The sequence below is a fragment of the Maylandia zebra genome, linkage group LG12 (assembly GCF_041146795.1).
Source record: "Maylandia zebra isolate NMK-2024a linkage group LG12, Mzebra_GT3a, whole genome shotgun sequence".
Lineage (NCBI taxonomy): Eukaryota > Metazoa > Chordata > Actinopteri > Cichliformes > Cichlidae > Maylandia > Maylandia zebra.
In genome coordinates this window covers 37849052-37867152 of record NC_135178.1, presented here as the reverse complement: position 1 = coordinate 37867152, position 18101 = coordinate 37849052, and the positions used below count along the sequence as shown (strand labels likewise).

Sequence of the window (18101 nt, the reverse complement as noted above, 5' to 3'; positions counted from 1 at the left end):
GCTTTAATCCTGCACAACACTTTTATCAGCTCTTTAATTCATTTAGGCAACAGGTTTACAGGCTGTTTGACAACAGGCGCCCGAGGCTGGGGTGACGTGGCAGCTCTTTGGGACGTTTAACCTCACATGAACCTGACAGCAGGTCTGCAGCAGATTCTAAACATGCATCCAGGTTTACAGTCAAAAATAATCACGGCTGACTTCAAGGTTAAGGTTTAAGACACTTCAGCTGCTACAAAAAGAAGCTGAAGTATTTGTTTCAGTTTGATGTTGTGTGTCTTTGTGTTACAGGCTCGGGGACACAGATTCGATTCTGCAGCCGTGTTTTAGCACAACAGCAGCTCAAGTGAGCTTTAAATGTCAGTCGGCTCTCTGAGCTTCAGCTGACCCCGGCTTAAAGGTCGACTCCACTGAAATAAGTATCTTTGAACTTTAGCCTCTAACTTGAAGATTTCAAGATATTATCGAGGGACACAAACTGAATAACTGTGAGATGATGACACACGTCTGAAATGATCAAACACTCACTCGTTCTTATCATTTATTGAGAGACTTCATTGTTCCAAACAGCTGTTATTTCACATAATAAAAGAATCGCGTTTGGTTGCAAAGAGGCTGTTTTTGGTCTTTTGCACATCTGGAATGTGTCTTTGATTTAAGGCACAACTGGAGGTAAACTGAGGAGCAAAGGTCTCAGACTGAAGTGCGTTTGTGTGTTTTGGCACATTTTTGGTCTTTGGTAGCTTTTGTTTAGCAGTATGTGAACTTATGAAGCACTGCTTAAAAATGGGAGCGCTAACGTGGCATGAAAACACCGTGCCTCCAAATCTCTTCACATTTTTGGTCTTTAAAACCCATTTTTACATAAAAACCATCATTACAGAGGCGGTAACGTGCATCCCAACAGGAGGACCGCTGTGTGAGTCCCGTGCGGTCTCACTTCTTGGCGTGTTTCTGGCAGATGGCGATGTACTCCAGCACGTCCTCGCTGGAGCCCATAGCCACAGGAGCTCTTTGGTGGATGCTCTCAGGCTGGATGTCCAGGATGTTCTCGAAGCCCGTGGAGGCCATGCCGCCTGCCTGCTCCATGATGAAGGCCATGGGGTTGCATTCGTACAGCAGGCGCAGCTTTGAGCGAGAGGGGAGGGAAGGTGTAAGTGCTCATGAGAAAGTCTGGAAAACTCACAGGCTCGTTCAGCATTTTAGTGCTTGAAGGAAAAAAATTGAGAAGTCACAAATGAACACTGGACCAGGATTTTCTAGAAGAGATCATTCCTCCTGTTCATGTAAAGATCTTCTTTTTGTGCTTTAAATGTAATCGACAGTCTGCTACAATAGTTCATAAACAGGCCTTTTGGTGTAATTTCATATATATATCACATTTAAACTGTCAGATGTGTTTTTTGGTTTTAGGCACCGTTACAGAGGAGCTGCTGAATCCTCCTGAATGACCAAAGTTTACAAAATGGTTTTTCTCCAGTATGAGTCAAACTATCGGCCAGCTCAGGTCAGGGGGGCGTTTTCCTGCAGACCTCTGGCTGTACCGGCTTCACTTTTCAGAACCAGGAACCAGAATGTCAAAGTGAGCAAGCTGATTTCATCAGCCATAAATAATACCTGCCAGTTAGTGCAGAGTAACAGACTGAAATGCTCATTTAAACCAACGTAACCGAAGCACAAACTACTGGAAATCAATTCTATTCAGTTTTATTTATACAGCGCCAAATTCAACAGTTGCCTCAAGGTGCTTTATATTGTAAAGTCGACCCTACAATAATACATACAGAGAAAAACCCAACAATCATATGATTGTTAAGTGCTATGAACAAGCACTTAGGCGACAGTGGGAAGGAAAAACTCCCTTTTAACAGGAAGAAACCTCCAGCAGAACCAGGCTCAGGGAGGGGCGGGGCCATCTGCTGTGATTGGTTGGGCTGAGAGAAGGAAGACAGGATAAAGACATGCTGTGGAATGATCTGTAACTCACAGCAGGTCAAAGTTTCTGTCAGATAATTCAAATAGAAATGCTCCAAAAAGCACCGACAGCACCAACACTTCAAATCTGTGAAGGCGGACAGCAAACCCGTCGCTCAGCTAACTGGACTTTAAACTTTACCAGAGTGGGTGAGTTTAAAAACCTATATTCTACCTGCAGCTGAGTGACTAACTATCGAGCCCAAACCATCTATGTACCTGCACAAAAACACTGTAGACATTAGTTCTGCTTGTAATCATTTGTAATCATCTGTGGGAACTGAGCTGATTTTGATCCCAGCCTTGAGGGGCCAATCGAGGAACTCAAGTTTTGACACGTTTTCCAAGTTTTTTTTAAGGTGCTACAGCATTGATGTCACGGACGCCTACACTGCATCCATCTTTTACATACAGCTGCAGGACCTTACCTTTCCCTTGGGGCTTTTCGTATTTCCTGGGTATAAAAAGATCCCTCCATACATCAGCGTTCTGTGCACATCTGCCACCATAGAGCCAATGTAGCGGGAGCCATAGGGCTCACTGCCGTCCTACAGGGGCGTCAAAAACAACATCTGCTTAGTGACGAGGTCTACGGTAAAAATACATCAGTGTGCACTATTAGTATTTAGTGCTTATTGTATATCCAGCATGTTTGTGGATACTGCTGGAATGTATAAATTTCCCCCTGGAGACAAACATGTCTGGACACCTGCGTTACCTGAGGGAACTTCTTGTTCTGCAGGTACTCTGTGACAGCAGGGTCAAAGTACTTTGCATAACCTTCATTCAAGCTGTAAATCTTCCCTCGTTTCTTCATCTTCACATCCCGCTCGACCAGTATGAACTCCCCGATCGCCTAAAGAGCAAAAAGCAGTAACAACAAAAACATGTTTGTAGATAAAATCAGTTTGCAGCTTTTCTATGTGGAACACGCGAAACCTTCAAAAGAGCGCTAACCGGGTCGAGCATGAAGCAGTTGACTCCCTGGCCGGTGGAGAGCACTACCATGGCGGCGCTGCCGTAGAGGGCGTAGCCCGCTGCCACGAGGTTCCTGCCGGGCTGCAGAGCGTCCTTCTCACAGGGCTCATCATCTGTGGTCTGAGGGAAACGGCATCAGTCGTGTCATTATTGATTCTGTTGCCTGATTCGACATCAGTGGAGCGTTTGCATTAAAATCAGTTTAGTCCCTGCTTTAAACATCTACAAGTGATGCAGCTGTAAAATCCAATACAAACAGTTTGCCAACACTTTAAGTTTTTAAATCAAGAACAAACCAGTTTCATCATAAGCTCTTAACCCTGTGCTAGTACCTTTTTGTAAATGGCAAAGATGGTGCCAATGGAGACGAGACAGTCGATGTTGGAGGAGCCGTCCAAAGGATCAAAGCACACGATGTATTTCCCCTGAAGAAGCAGAAAAACATGCAGTGACTGTGTGATGTGTTATATACAAGAGAGTTACTTCTACAAAGAGGCGTCTCAACAGCTGCCTTGAAACGCCTCCGGGCAGCGAATCTGAGGCCTTATCTAATTTCACTGATCACCTGATGATCACCGAATCTGACTGTATCTATGCAACTGTCAGATGTCATAGAAAATAGTTGGTTTCTGAGTTTGCTCCAAAGGTTTTACAAAGCAGATTTCCCCTGGACGTTACACTCGGATGATGTGGAATTCACTGTTAAAGGAACTTTTAAAAAGGTCAACTTAGAAATATCTGAATGATCCGTCTCAGTTTTCAGAAAACGTCCCACACAAATAAGATCAGGTTTTTCAGGCTCGGTGGGTTCTTAGAGGAACCTGGAGCGTTAAACCCGGTTAGGCTCAAAGTCTCAAATATCTCACCTGGTCTCACACTTACCCTCCTGTCTGGCTCCACTATGATGGCTTTGTCATTCTCTTCAGACACCAGCACGCAGGAGCTGAACGATGACTTGAGCATGTTGATGACCAGATCGTTGGACAGGATGTCCAGCTTCTTCACCTGATCGCCCGTCACATTGGTGCTGCCGGCGATGCCGTAACTGAAAAAAGCAAAAACAAGTGAGCGTGAAAAGTTCACACACACACACACACACACACACACACACACACACACGCGCGCACACACACACACACACACACACACACACGCTCCAGGTAGTAACAAAGCAGTAAGCCTGCCTGAGTGAAACTGCTGGGACTACTTGCGGCTGCTCTGGATACTGAACAAAGACGTCTTTGTGTGGAATTAAATGACAGAGACTTCCTTGTTTCCATCAGACTGGATAAATAAGAGTAACAGAAGCGTGACGCTGCACTTCTGAAACACTCGTTACTCCTCTGAGACGCAGTTCTGCAGGAACAACATGCAACATGTTCTCTTACTTCACATAAACCAGCGGAGATGGAGAAATAAAGACAAATGCAGAAGTGAGCAGGAGCTGGCCCGTTCCCCGACTGGTTCGGGGTTAAAAAAAAAACAAGTACCGCAGTAATAACCACCTGTGGACCGAAGCATGTCTCATAAAATGGGCGTGTCTGTTCCAGGTATGCGCTTTCTGATTGGCGCAGAGACCCTGGAGCCCTGCGTGCCGCTGAGGGCTTTACACAGCGCTGCATTCAAGTACGGAACAGTGCTGGCAGGGCCGTAACGGCTACTTCCAAACCCAACGGCGTGTGTAACGTGGCTCACTCACAGGTGGGCGATCCCAGCTTTGCGCACAGCGCTGGAGATGGCCTTCACCGCCGTGCACAGCGAGTTGAGCAGCGTGGTCAGCTCCCCCGTGCCTTTGGCCTTCCTGCCCTGCTCCATGACGAAGCGGGTCATGGTGACCACGTTGGTGTCGAAGGTGCTGCTGTCGGACATAGTGCCGGTGAGTCGCTGGAACTGCGGGTTTGAGGAAACTCTGCAGGATTTAAATGCGGCAGCAACGCGGAACTGCGCGTGGACAGCCGTGGGGGGAGTGTATGTAGCGGAGAGGTGTGGCCCCGCTGTGCACACTGAGCGCTGCAGCGATGACACGATAGTGTTACAAACACAAGGATGTGAGCAGAACAAAGAGAGCTGCACAAGCCCGAGTCCAGACTTTTGTTCCCTGAGAGCGACAGCCCGACACAGATACGAGGAGTGCGGACACGCATTGTTTCTGCGCACGATAGTCAGCGTTTACATTCCTCTTGCGCACACGAACTTTTCAGCGCGTTGCCCTGGATTTTCTCTTTGGAAAGATTAGTGGCTCCAGAGACGCTCGCATGCTCATTTCATACCTCATTTCATAACTTGTGCAAATCAGCTGGAGTCATAAAACCATCAGGTCGAACAGAAGCGTGGGAGTGAGGATCTGAACTCCTGAAACTCCAGCATGCAGAAAACACCGAGTCAAATGAAAATGCTTCATGCAAACATGAAACTGTACAACATGCTGTGAGTCAGGGCGAAGAGGCTAAAACAAGCCAGTGCAGAGACAGTAGTGCTCATGTCCAGTATGTGGTACGATGAGCTTCCAGTTAGAACAGTTTTAACGTCTGCAGTGTTTTAACGCTGAGGTTGAAAGATTTTTCTAAAAGTGCTGTCATGTCCTTATTGTAAGAAAGTCTCACCTTCCTCTTGAACACTTCAGTGCGATTGTGACACTTGAAGATGCTGCAATGGAGCTGAAAACCGTTTTTACCACATACCGCTGAAGACACACAAGCAAGCTGTCCATCATGTGTTTCAATAAAACCGATGAAGAAAGGCAAAATGTGACGAAGCTGCACATTCAATAAAATCCAACATGTGCGCCCGTTTGCACGCACACACGGAAACACAAGGATGTTTAGAAGAGACCGAATCAAAACCATGGAGGAAATCTGATCTTCCACAAAACAGTTTCCCAGAGTACTAACATGTATCTGGGGTCACGCTGTCAGAAGATAAAGATATGGGAACAGCTCAAACATACCTGTATGTTGAATCGTTGCTTCACAGAGAAACACTGGTGACATTTCAGACCCATAAATCTGCTTTTCAGTTCAGTGCAGTGGAATAAACTCACCGAATCTCAACACAAATATAACTCATAATAATTGATTTTCACTCAGGGCAGACTGTGTATGCTTTACCTGACTTAAGTGTAATGAAAAGAGTCAGATGAAGCACTCTGTCTTATAACCTTTCAGCCTTTAATCTCACGTGGCTCTGTAACATACAGTAAACTTCACTGCTGACGAGCTCTGTGACCTCAAAGTACTTCAAGCAAAAATGATCTCTGTAAGCTTAAAACTGGAAACAAACACTAGGAGCTCATCACCATCTCCAGGCTTTATCTAACTGAGCTGTTTACTTGGTGATGAGACAAAACACTGACAGTTCAGGAACAGCAAACACACTTTTATAAAAATCTACTATGACTGACTGTTTAATAGTCCTTAAGCTCTCCGAGCCAGTCGGCTGTTATCAAAGATGACCGGGATTATATCTATATCCCACATATTCAATAGATAAGTGAGCATGAACTCACTTCAGAGATGTTCTCCTGCCTGCAGCTGCATCCAGCATCCAACCGGTAGCATCAGCAGCACATTAAACCATATGTTAACTTTCTTGGGCTTCCATATGAAGGCTGTGATTGACAGATAAAGGTTTTGTAGTCGAAGAGTGAGAAAAAAAACACAACAAAACATGGCTTTACTAATAAAAAAAAAAGGAGAGTCCCATGAAGGCCAGATGTCCCAGTTCTGCACTAGCACTTAAACGCAGCTTACATTTGTGGGTCGGGTAGTGTGAAAAGTGCCCCCCCCCACACACACACACACGCACACACACGCACACACTTGCACATGTGACGTCATATGTGCGGTTTTTTTTTTTTTAAACAATCTGTGATAGTGTTAGACGTTTGTCCTGCAGCACAGGAAGCGTTTAAAGGTGAAAACGATCCGATTTATATACATTAAATTAACATTTGATGCGTAATTATCAGCATTTATTCAAATTTTGATACTTACCATTTGAGAAATAGTTTTAGGTGAGACCAAATTGCTCTGTGTGTAGACACACGTCCGTGTACTCACTCATTTGTAAACTGTGGTTTGTGCTATTGTAGGAACTGTTTTGCGCACAAAGATGTGCCAACAGTAGCCGTTCAAATAGTAGATCTATATCAGGTCTAATTACATTTGTTTTCTCTAATGAAAACAAAATAAAGACGTTGGCTTTAAATGTGCAATGAAGGTAAACAGTCAGCTGTCAGTGCTGCGTGTTTATTCCACAGACCACATTAGATTCAGGGAGTTTGGCTTCTCTTTGCCGTTTTTTTTTTTTTTTTTTCCCGCCTGTCCCATTTGGTTCTTTAGCCGTCAGAATTGTTGTCTGAAGACCAACAAGGATACCCAATGGATTTACTTTGCCAAATGGATCATCGTGGCATTGCCGTATTGGTCCATTTGGTCGATCTTTGTTTTTATTATTTATTATATTTTATTTCCAGATGTTACAGACGGGACAGACATGAGTGAGAGATAGGAAAGGGAGAAAGAAAGAGGAAGGAAAGGAAAAGCAGAAGGGGAGAGGGACAGTGAGAAAGGGGGGGAGAAAAAAAATAAAAATCTCCTGGATCACCTGTTGAGAAAAGAATAGAAAACAAGCAAAAAAAGACAAAAAAAACAACAACAAAGCAACATATTAAACACAACACCATCACATTAATCTAGCTAAGTGTAAACAGCAGTAAATACTAAATATTCAATGTTGTTGTGCAGCACGCAGGACCGATGTGCTTTGAAGTAGCAGCCAAGAAAGGTGTAATTTAAGTCTACGAGCAGTGAACACCCGTGTGTATACCTGTGTGGATCAGCGCGCTTGTATTCCAAAGGTTTCTCCATGTAACGATCTGCTAGGGAGTGTGGGGGGGCCACAGCCCCGTCCTCCAGGGTGTGAAGCAGGTATGGAGGAGATCAAAACTCCAGACATCCAGAGGCCCCCAGAACACAAGAGACCAAGGAAGACCAACAGAGGGGCAGCCGCGCCACTGTCCCAGAAAGAGCTGAGGAGAGTCCCAGATGAGGGCTCACTCAGCAGCCGTGGAGCAGAAGCCAGGGGGAGTTGCAGTGACGCGCCCGTGAGCTCCGCTGGCCGCCAGCTGTGCCTGAGTGACCGAGCCCCAGGCCGAGAGGCCGGGGGCACCCCACCCCCGAAGGGGCCCGAGCGAGCCCCAGGCTCCAGGCCCCGATAAGCGGCCGCCAAGGAGAGAGCCGGTGTGTACCTGGACGCCCACCCCCAGACACAAAGAACCACCAACGCACCAACACCTGAGGGAGTCCGCCACCGGCAGGGGAAGTGGTGGTAGGTGGAGATAGGCCTCCAAACCTTGGAGGGCCTGAGATGTCCCCAGAGAGGTGGCGTCTGATACCCAACCTGACATATAGACACAGACATACAGGCACACACAGATACAAACATCCATTCCCACCCTCATGCTCTCATATGCACTCACTCCACACTCAACCAACGTGGAGACAGACATAAAGAGACGCTGTACACACAATCACACTCCCCAAGCGTACTCTACAAACCGGGTCTAGGTACCCTTGCCCCTGGAGGGGGGGACTGCACCCAGACCCAGGTGGTGTTACCCTTTTCCCTGCGGTGGGGAGAGGCAGACCACCCCGACTCCGTAGAGCGGGAAGAGGGAGGCAGCTGGAGATCTCTTTGCTGTTAACGCCACTGGTCACCAGATGGCGCTGTCGGGCAAACGCAGCCTCCGGCGGGACGCTGACTCTGTCCAAAGCAGTGAGGATGCGTTTCTGAAACTTGTTGTCATCATGTATCTTTGAAATAATGATCATTTTTATGTACATGTAGGTATTCGTGTGTCTGCGTTAAATATTTAGGTTCATTTAAAAGTGTAAGTATTTTAAAGACCGTAAAAAATGAGCCCCGATAAGATTATCTGACACAGAACAATTAAGAACACTTGATATTAATGCGCCAACTGAAACCGCTTCCATCTATCGTCCCGAGCTCTATATTGTATCGCGGAAGAGCAACATCTTCGTTAGTTATAGTAAGTTAAAACTACAAAACTTTAACTTTGTAACGTACATGTCTTTTTCTCCCCGGTGTGGTCACAGTTTTACGACACAACGTGTAGACACTGGTTAGCAAACGACGTGCTAACTGCATTAACCTACACGTTTACCTGAGTTTTAAGGTGAGTCCGGAGCGCGCTGTTTGCTCTTCGTGACTCAGCTAGTGTAAGTAGGCCGAGCCCTGTGCGCAGGTAAAGCAACACCTGTGCCTCTAACTGACCTTCACATCAGCTCAGACTGGGCTCCTGGGAGGGCACCGACTGCGCATGACCGCGGGTTAACTTGGAGCCCAGGCACGAGCGGACAAGTACAAAGAGGCTGCTGCTGCTGGCGCAGAGGGGACGTACCGTGTGCGGCGGGCACAGACTGGAGCTTTGCACACTTTTGCGCAAAGTTAACGCATTACCCAGCTTTTACCCTCCGAGACTCCGACCCCGAGCACAGAAAGGAGTCCGAGGAAAGGAGCTGCACCTCCAAAGGAGCCCGGGAAGCGTTAGCGTGGGGTAAGTTAAGGTCGCTTTTGCTAAGACAAAGTGTGTTTTAAAGTGCTTCAGTTGTCCCAGGTGTCTCTGTGGGCGCGTGTAAGCGTGCACGAGCCCTCTGCTTAATTAATTACGTAAGTTGAGCGTGTCTTCAGTGCGTGTTGTCGGCCAGGTGGTCCTGCAGCGAGCAGACGAGACAATCCCATGAAGCGCTGCTGGTTAAGCTGGATTATATTTAAAGTCAGCTGGTGTTTGGGAGTCCTTCAGGTAATCTGGCGCTGTTTTTTTCCACTTCCGTCTGCGCTGCGCAGGTGTTATGAGGCTGAACTTTGAGCTCCAAGAGCGGGGAACCGGAGGCGAGGGACGGCGGAGGTTTTCAGGGGGATTCGCCCCTCGAGACCAGTTTCATTAAACTCGCGATTAAATCCACAGTGAGCCGCCTTCGCTCGGATTCAGAGTAAGTCAGGTGTCACCACAGGCTCGCGGACACCTTTAGCTCAAGCGCGAGAACGCAGAAATGTCTTTCGTGGCACTGTTTCCACAGCCGCGTCCTCGTAGCGCAGTGCGTGATGAGCTCTTAACAAAAGAGTCTCCGTGGAGCTCTAAAGGTCACTCAGCAACCCCGAAATGCTGCCAAATGAAACTAGTGTTGGACACGTTTCCTTCTTTGCTACCTGTTTTCATGCGGGGGGGCTCAGACCTGGATGGTAGTCCCCATTGTGCTGGTGAAGAGCTGGGGTCAAACAGAGGGCTCCTCATCCTCTCCTGGCTCACAGGCCTTTCCACTCTTCAGTACAGATGAAGCACTGGGGAATTGATATGTGAAGAGGAAGACTAATGGCCTTGTGAAGCTTCCACTGTGGGGTTGTTGCATATCTTAAGATCCACTTGTCTACACTTGGATAATAAGTGCAGATTTCATCCAGGATGCCACACAAAGCATTCCTTCAGGGCCCGAATGCCTCGCATTTTGTGGCTTTGCAGAAAGCATCGCACTTTCTGCAAAGTCGCTTCTCAAAGCTGCTGCTTTGCTGTTTGTAGCACTGATTAACAGCTTTAATGGGGTTTGAGGGTTAGCGAGTCATTCACTAACCTTAAGGTGGTTAAAGGGTCATCTCGGTGTCTCTAACAGCTCAGGCGTTCTTTACTTCACTGCAGGGAGCTTGTTTCATATTTTCATAAGAATAAACTGAAGATGAGAGAAAAATGATATTTCTGGAAGCTTATTGATTTCTAATGCTCTCCTCCTCGGTATCGTGGACATACGGTGGAGGTCTGTGAAATGACGCCTGACTGAGACGACCCTCACATCCGCAGGATCAAAGCCGGGTCTCATCTGCTCAGACGTGTGGCCTCCCCCGCCTCCCCCGCCTGTGATTACGACTCCCACCCCTCCTGTTTGTTTAGAGGAAATGACTTCCACTCCACAGCTCTGTGCGAGCAGCTTGCACGTCACGACTGGCCTCGCTTCTCTTGTGGGTGTTCAGTTTTTTTGTGGAGTCCTTGCCGTGGTGTTTTCTCTGTAATTTTATCTCGAGGGGGTTGCTGAGTTATAATTTTAGTTTTGGTTGAACATCTGTGCATACTTGTCTTGTTTGTGCTTCTCTTGCATGTTTTTGGTTCTAAAAATAAAGCTGCTCTGCCTGGGTTCACTTGAAAATGTTAGTTTTTGCGTGCGTGCACGTGAAGCTTCACTGCTGGGTAACCCCGAAGAAACCACTCTTACTGGCTGGACTGGAGGTGAAGGGAGTCGTCACAGCTGCTCGGCTTTAACGTGTGGGATGAGGACCTACATGAGCCTCGGGGTCTGCCCTGTTATTACAAGATCAAATGTACTTTAGTTTGAGTGGAAGATCCACTTAAACTAAAACCATAAGAGCCCCCTCCTGCAAAAACAAGAACAGCCCAAGATGCATTTGAGAGGATATAAATGTGTTCATGGAGATCTTCGATAAGACGTTTCACAAAGGACACAACGACCACGACTGTCTGAGCCGGGGCTCAAACCGGCAACCTTCCCATTACAAGACGAGCCGCCAACTCTTGAGCCACGATCGCCCCCATTTCACACACAAGTAGCACTTATGTGTTGGCAGTTTGTGGCAACAGTTGGTAGTGCTTCTTGTAACTGGAAGGTTGCCGTTTCAAGCCCGGGCTCCGACGGTCTCATTCGTTGTGTTCTTGGGCAAGACACTTCACCCGTTGCCTACTGGTGGTGGTCAGAGGGCCCGGTGGCGCCAGTGTCCGGCAGCCTCGCCTCTGTCAGTGCGCCCCAGGGTGGCTGTAGCTACAATGTCGCTTGCCATCACCAGTGTGTGAATGGGTGGATGACTGGTTGTGTAAAGTGCTGTACAAATACAGGCACCATGAAGCCTCTATAATGACTCACAGCTTTATTTAAGGACATGATGAAGGTGACACTGCTTACTCTGTAAATGAGCTTCTCTGAATCTCAACCATTCTGCAGTGAGTTATTTGTGATCTTGGCTTTTTCATTTCTAAACAGTGAAACTGTCTGGTTTCTAACTACCTTTACCAATAAACTGGGATCATTACTGGCTCAAAATTGAGTTTCTGGTTGGTGACTGACGCTGAAGAGCAGCTGGTCTGCATAGTGTTAAGGCAAAGAGTTATTATTGCCTTTAGTAAGAATAAGTCAGAGTCGGGGAGCACTGGAGATGAGGAAAAAGAGCTTCAGGTTGCTGTGAAGCTGCCGTCCTGCTGTTCTCTGGGCAGTTGTTGCAGTTATTCTGAAGCATCAGCTGGTATGAAACTGGTGCTGCACCTCCACTCACAGTGCATGAGTTTTGGATGTAAATAAAACCTTTTAAAAACACCAGTGGACCGGCTGAAATGAAAAGGCTTGCATAGCTGATTCTAAGTAAAGACGATCTTCAGGGAGTCCTAACAGATTTCCAGCAGCTCGGAGCAGCTGCCAAGTCGGCACCACGCTGTTTGCAAATTTGCAAGGAAGTTATTACCGCGGTGATCAAAGCTCTGGCAGGACCGCACGAAATTCTTTTCAAATCAGTTCTTGTGGATTTAGCAGCTTAATGGAGTCAGAGTGGCCTGAGATGGATTGGGAGACATTTGTGTGTGTTGGCACAGATTGTAGAGGAGGCTGTGAGGTGTGTTGGACTGATACTTAAAGCAGAGGTGAGATTATTTAGTTTCTTCTACAGATGTTTGGTGTCTGGGGTATCTAGTTTTGCATGGATGACTTGCAGCTGGAGTTATTCTGCACAGCCAACATTTTGGGTGATTCAGCAGCCCGACGAGGCTGACGGTAAACATGATCCCGGTCGCTTCTACCTGCAGAGATTATGAAACAAACCAGGTGAAGTTGTTGTGACTTTGAATTTCACTGACAACTTACATAAGAACAAGCGGACACATGAGCTATCACGATGAATGTCAGCGGCCCGCCAAAGAGCCCCGGATAGTGTTTTATGTTGTTCCGCCTGCTGATGATTCATTTCTGCATGCTTCAACTTGCGAGATTCTCGTTGGGTAGAAGATTGCTGCGGCGAACATGAAGGAGTGAAGCTTTTTGCTCTCTGTGGCTGGGATTAACCCTGCCTAAACCTCGGAGTGCGTTTCACAAAGATGTTTTGTTTCCTGGTATGTTAATCCCGTTCTTTCTTTCATGCTCCCTCACAGTCGTCACATGCTCGTCGTATCACAGACGATCAATAAGGGATCATTGACCTCTGACATTATGAAATTAAGAGTTTAAATGAGACGTTTTTGTTTCTCAGCTTCGGCTCCTCACAGACTTCGTTTCTTTAAACCACCCGAGCTGTTGGGACAGCAGCAGATTTGTGACGGGGTCTTCTACGTAAATATTTGTGTTGGTGTCGGCCTCGCTCGTGTCGGCTGTGGAAAACTCGATCTTTGCAGTGCTGATGGGACCTTTTGAATCAATGTGCCGGGACGACGCCCTCGTGGAAACGCGCTCTGCCTGACAAGACTTGCAATAAATGATTGTTTTTAATTTTCACTTTGATGGGAGGAGTGATGGTGCGTGGAACTTGAGGCTAAAGCGGGAACACCGTTGCACACCAACCCTTACAGGGGAAGGAAGTTATTCTTCCAGTGTAGAGCTGACGCCTCACACACTCATCCAGTGTGGCATTCTGGGAAATCAGTTTTCAGCTTGCTCGTTTTTAGTAAACAAGTTTTTGTTCTCGAGTCACACAACAAATATTTCAGGGCATGTATAAATGTTTATTACTCCAGGCACCTGTTTGTGGAGGTTTCAGATCAGTGCTCGTGTCGTGTAAGAATCTGTTAACCTTTTAGGATAGAAATAAATGTGACTTTGATTTCATTTGGACCTGTTGGTATTAAAACATTTGAATAAATGTATAAGGAAATCTTTGGATTATAAAATAACTGGAGGGTTTTTTGTGTGTTTTAAGAAAAATGACTAAAAACCTTTATTTTATATTAAAATAAGTATAAATAATTGGGTGGCATTTATTAATTTGTGCAGTTTTTCTCTTATCAAGGTGAAAATTTGGATATTATTGATATGGTTTATATTTATTGGAGCAGAACAAATACTTGCAAATAAAAATCTCGGTAAATGGTCATAAAATCAAAATCTGAACGATGAAACCAACAGAATCATTAACATCACTAAGACTTTCATATAGAGTTGTTCACATGGTGACCATCATCTGTCCATGAAGCCATGCCGTCAGTTTTCCGAGCAGATAATTCCCAGAAAAGCTCTGAAAGTTCAGCTGTTCCTAACCTCAGCAAACTGCTCGCTGACCTGCACCGTCGTGGCTTACAGGTGTAGCACCAGCACCTGCAGCAGGTGTAGCACTGGTTCATGTGCTGGTGAAGGACTAGGGATGGGTACCGGTGTCCGGTGCCATGATGGCACCGGTTCTGACATAAACGGTAGTAACCAGACCGAAAAGCAGCGCACATTTCGGTGCTTTTTTTTTTCCTGACCTGTGATACACTTTAGATTCTAGCCAATCATTTTACGTTTCCGAGGATAGTAGGCGGGTCCAGGTACGTACGTTCTGTTAGAGCAGAGCTACAGATTAAAAATGTCCAAGGCGAAGCGGTCAAAGTCTGGCTGTACTTCACAGCAAAATATGCAAACTCAGCAGCAACAAGTGCTTTAAGCTGATACTGTGATACTGTCAAAGGAGGTAACACCAAGAATCCGATGAAACACCTGGTGACGCATAGCGTTTTTTTTAAAAGCCCAGAAATGCGCCGTATTTGATAGCTTGCTGCAAGACCTCACACCGAGCACATCTACTGCGGGTGGGTTGCCTGTTATGCAACATCCCCCAAAAACACGAAGAGGAGAGTCCTGGCCCCTAGCCCTGCCAGTGTAGCAGAAATGATGATGAGGATGATGGTGGCAGCAGCCGTTCTTCTCTGCGTGAGTAGCTAATTTACGTTGAGTAGGCTAACCACGTTATTACATTAATGCATGTAAGGTGAACTAGCAAACATCATCATAGCTACATGCGGCTGTCTTCTTGTTTGATGGCAGATGCTCCCTTCACCCTGGCTAAAAAGGCTAAAATGACCAAAGAAAAAGTGGGAAACAGTTAAACATGAGAGGTTTAGGACAAAGTTTGTGTTTTTTCCATTGTTTAAGCACTGCTTCCAGCCAAGAGTGATACCATATATGCCCCATAGCTGCAGAAAAGGCTAACATTGTTATATTTTTACAAAAAACAGCTGAACATGAGAGGTTTTTGGACCAATTTTGTGTTCTCCATTCTTTAAGCACCGGTTTGAGCACCGTTTGAGCACCGGCACCGATTTGGCACCGGTATCGGATAAAACCTAAACGATACCCATCCCTATGAAGGACTGTTGCTAACTTCTCTCCTCGTATTCACAGAAGCCGTTTTCTACAGCATATTTCATAATTCTTTGAGAAAACTTCATTAAAACTGAAAGTAAGAACTATTGTATGGTGCATCAGGCGCTGGCAGCTGACTCCCTTTTGTGGTGCATGTAGATCAGAAACGAAGGCGTCCAACACACGAGACGAGCTATTAGCCCGTCTTCTTGTTCCAACCACAAAACTCTGGAGCTGCAGGCGGGGAGCAGCGGCACATTCGACTCCTCTGAACCAAACATCCTTTGCTCTGCACGTCAGGGGGAAGTGTCGCTTCTTAAAAACGTCTCACCCGCAGCCTGTCATTATCCTTTCAGAGCTGCTGATGAATGAAAGGTGAGCAGTCTCAGAGAGGAGGGAGCGAGAAATCCCACACGTTTCTTGTGCATTAAGCAGGACAAGGCAGGTGCAAAGGGGATTCAGGGCTCAGTTGATACTGTGATAATCCCTCAGCTATGCAGGCATGCACAGACTCTGCTTGTCAAGTCGAAGCATTCCACAGTCCGGGGGTCTGACGGGGCTTCACGTTAGCCAGAACCTGACCTGCTGATTAGAGATGCAGCCAGCTGTGCGCGGGACACATTCAAGCCTAGTTTACATACAAACCTTAGCATGAATTTAATACAAATGTCTTCATTCTTGGTTCATTGTTTGTTTTTTGAGGGAAATGGATGATGCCCATTTTTGTGAGCAGAGTATATACAGTAAAGCACTTTAAAAATACACCTTAGCGCTCATTATTTGAGTTTTTCCTTGTGCAGCTTTTTTTGCTGGCAGCTCTCGGTCTGAATCTCCCATCATCCTCTGCAGCTCAGAAAGGGCTGTTGAGTTTGTTCCCTGTCAGGGATGCCGCTGTTTACGGCCGAGAGCCTCGGCCCAGTGGTCACCGTGCTGCTCATATTACAGCCTCCCTCACTGGCTGCTATTGTCAGGTTACTCTGTGTGTGTGTTCAGCGTTTGCGTGGCCGGGCTGCGATTGGCTGTGCCGTGTGAGACGGCGCCGGGTGACGTCTCTGCTGTAATCCCTCGTTTCTCTCTGGTAGCGCTGGCTGCTCTGTGCCAGCTGCAGCTCTGTGAAATGCTTTTACAGGTTTCTAACTGAGGAAGGTGAGTAAAAGGTGCAGCAGTTACCAATACAGCTGTTGTAGTATTATTGTTTTGGTTTTTTAAGTTGTGTTTAGTTTCTAAAACTTGCTGGTGCAGGTTTTAACGTTTGCATGGTGGGACCAGTGAATGTTATCAGAAGGAGATGTGGGGAACAGGAAGCTTGAGTCATGGTCGTAGTCACAGTTCGGGTGTTGGGTGTGTTGTTCATGTAAGCATCTGATCCCTGGTTTGGAAAGCCAGCTGAGCTTGTAACCTGGGTTTGAGTTCAGATTTACACTCGGATGTTGGTGCACATAAACTGCTCAGATGAACCTGGATCGTGCTCTTACACATTTCTCATGTCACATGCCATTACCATTATCTGACCAGAACGTGGATGCTGATGTGCGTGTGAACAAATTATCCAGGAGGAACGCAGTGAAGTCTGCGTGTGGAGATGCCGCCGCTGTGTGACGGTGTTACTGCAGCTGCTCGGGAGATAAACCTGCGTGAAACGCTGCTGTCGTTGCTCTGACTGCAGAGAGCACGCAATGTTAAATGCTGCTAGTACAAGTCATTCACTTTATCTGCTTGTTAGTGTGAACCGGTTCAAGGGTACAGCCGGGGTTTGCTGGGCGAGGGGGGCGGTGGTTTGTTGTGTCTACAGCTGCCACTCTGCACATTCCGACTCTCGGGGCTCTGCAGCTGTCTGAAAAGTTTTGGCATCTTTAATGAGACGCAGGCTGATGTGACTTGTTTTTCTTGGGTGCTTTCAAAACCAACCTCCTGATCGCTTGCAGAGTGATGCTGTGTTCAGTCATGTGACCTTGTGGTTTTTAGCATGTTTTTGAACTGAGAGATGCACTACACAGTTGCATTGTGGCCTCACCACAAGAAGTGGTTGTAGACGAGAGATGAGATGAATGGATGAAGGCGGTTAAAGAAGAGCCACGAGGACTTTATTTCCTACCGCGTGTTGATTCAGGAGGACCAGAGTCACTGAAATTGTGTGATACGAGTTACAGCTGAGTCCACATTAAAGCCTGAACAGTGCTCGAGTTGTTTTTAGGGTCAATACAGAAGTAATAAATCTGATTACATCAGTAAATGAAGGGTAATCGACTTCACACATGCTTACCTGAAGGCACTGCTCAGCTGTGAGGTGTAGTCAGCTACATGTGCTGCACACTGGGCTGTATGGCTGTAGCATGCAGCGGCAAGGTTTCCCTACTACCCCATTATGTTTAGTTTAATAATTAAAAACGGCTGTACACCAGCACTGAGCTGATGGTGATTAACCAGTGCATCTGTTTATCTGTGGGCCAAAATCCTCAACGTTTAATCCTCCTGGTTTCTCTGGAAAAATCCTTCATGAGGAGAGAGCTGGTTGCCTCTCTGCCACGTCTCAGTCTTGCCTAAACTTGGCAACCTGAGGACCAAATGCAGAAAAGCATTAAAAGGGGTTCAGGTGAGAAAGTGAAAGACGCAGCCTGTACCTGCTGCAACTGTGTATGGAGGGAAACTGTAGCATTCATTTGTCTCATTTAAATGTGATGTGTAGAGCACGGCCGACAGTCTGTGGAGCTTCATGCAGTATAAGAGCAGGCAAAGATGTGGGTTACGATC

General features: G+C 46.6%; 2 protein-coding genes across 3 annotated transcripts in view; one reads left to right on the top strand and one right to left on the bottom strand.

The window, feature by feature from the left end:
• Positions 1–528: 528 nt before the first annotated feature.
• On the bottom strand, positions 529–4935 carry fbp1a (fructose-1,6-bisphosphatase 1a). The gene is made up of 7 exons (XM_004555625.5): positions 4652–4935; positions 3835–3997; positions 3285–3377; positions 2932–3072; positions 2693–2830; positions 2403–2522; positions 529–1128 (listed from the first exon to the last, which is right to left on the bottom strand). The coding sequence occupies exons 1-7, from the start codon at positions 4819–4821 to the stop codon at positions 937–939; spliced, it is 1017 nt and encodes a 338-aa protein (XP_004555682.1). The 5' UTR covers positions 4822–4935; the 3' UTR covers positions 529–936.
• A 4385-nt stretch (positions 4936–9320) lies between these two features.
• The window catches only part of kank1a (KN motif and ankyrin repeat domains 1a), a 49730-nt gene continuing 40949 nt past the window's right edge, over positions 9321–18101 (top strand). The window contains exon 1 of one of the 2 annotated variants that reach the window (XM_076891214.1): positions 9321–9529. The gene's annotated coding sequence lies outside the window, so the exon portion shown is untranslated. Of the gene's footprint in view, positions 9530–9671; positions 9776–18101 lie in introns of those variants that run through there. The other variant, XM_076891215.1, reaches the window with a different exon arrangement.

Coding starts and splice junctions, on each gene's coding strand:
- fbp1a (XM_004555625.5), bottom strand. CDS start 4,821: ATGTCCGACAGCAGCACCTTCGACACCAACGTGGTCACCATGACCCGC. Junction 3,998..4,651: donor AAAGCTGGGATCGCCCACCT/GTGAGTGAGCCA, acceptor TGCTTTTTTCAG/TTACGGCATCGCCGGCAGCA. Junction 1,129..2,402: donor CGAAAAGCCCCAAGGGAAAG/GTAAGGTCCTGC, acceptor TCTCGCTCAAAG/CTGCGCCTGCTGTACGAATG.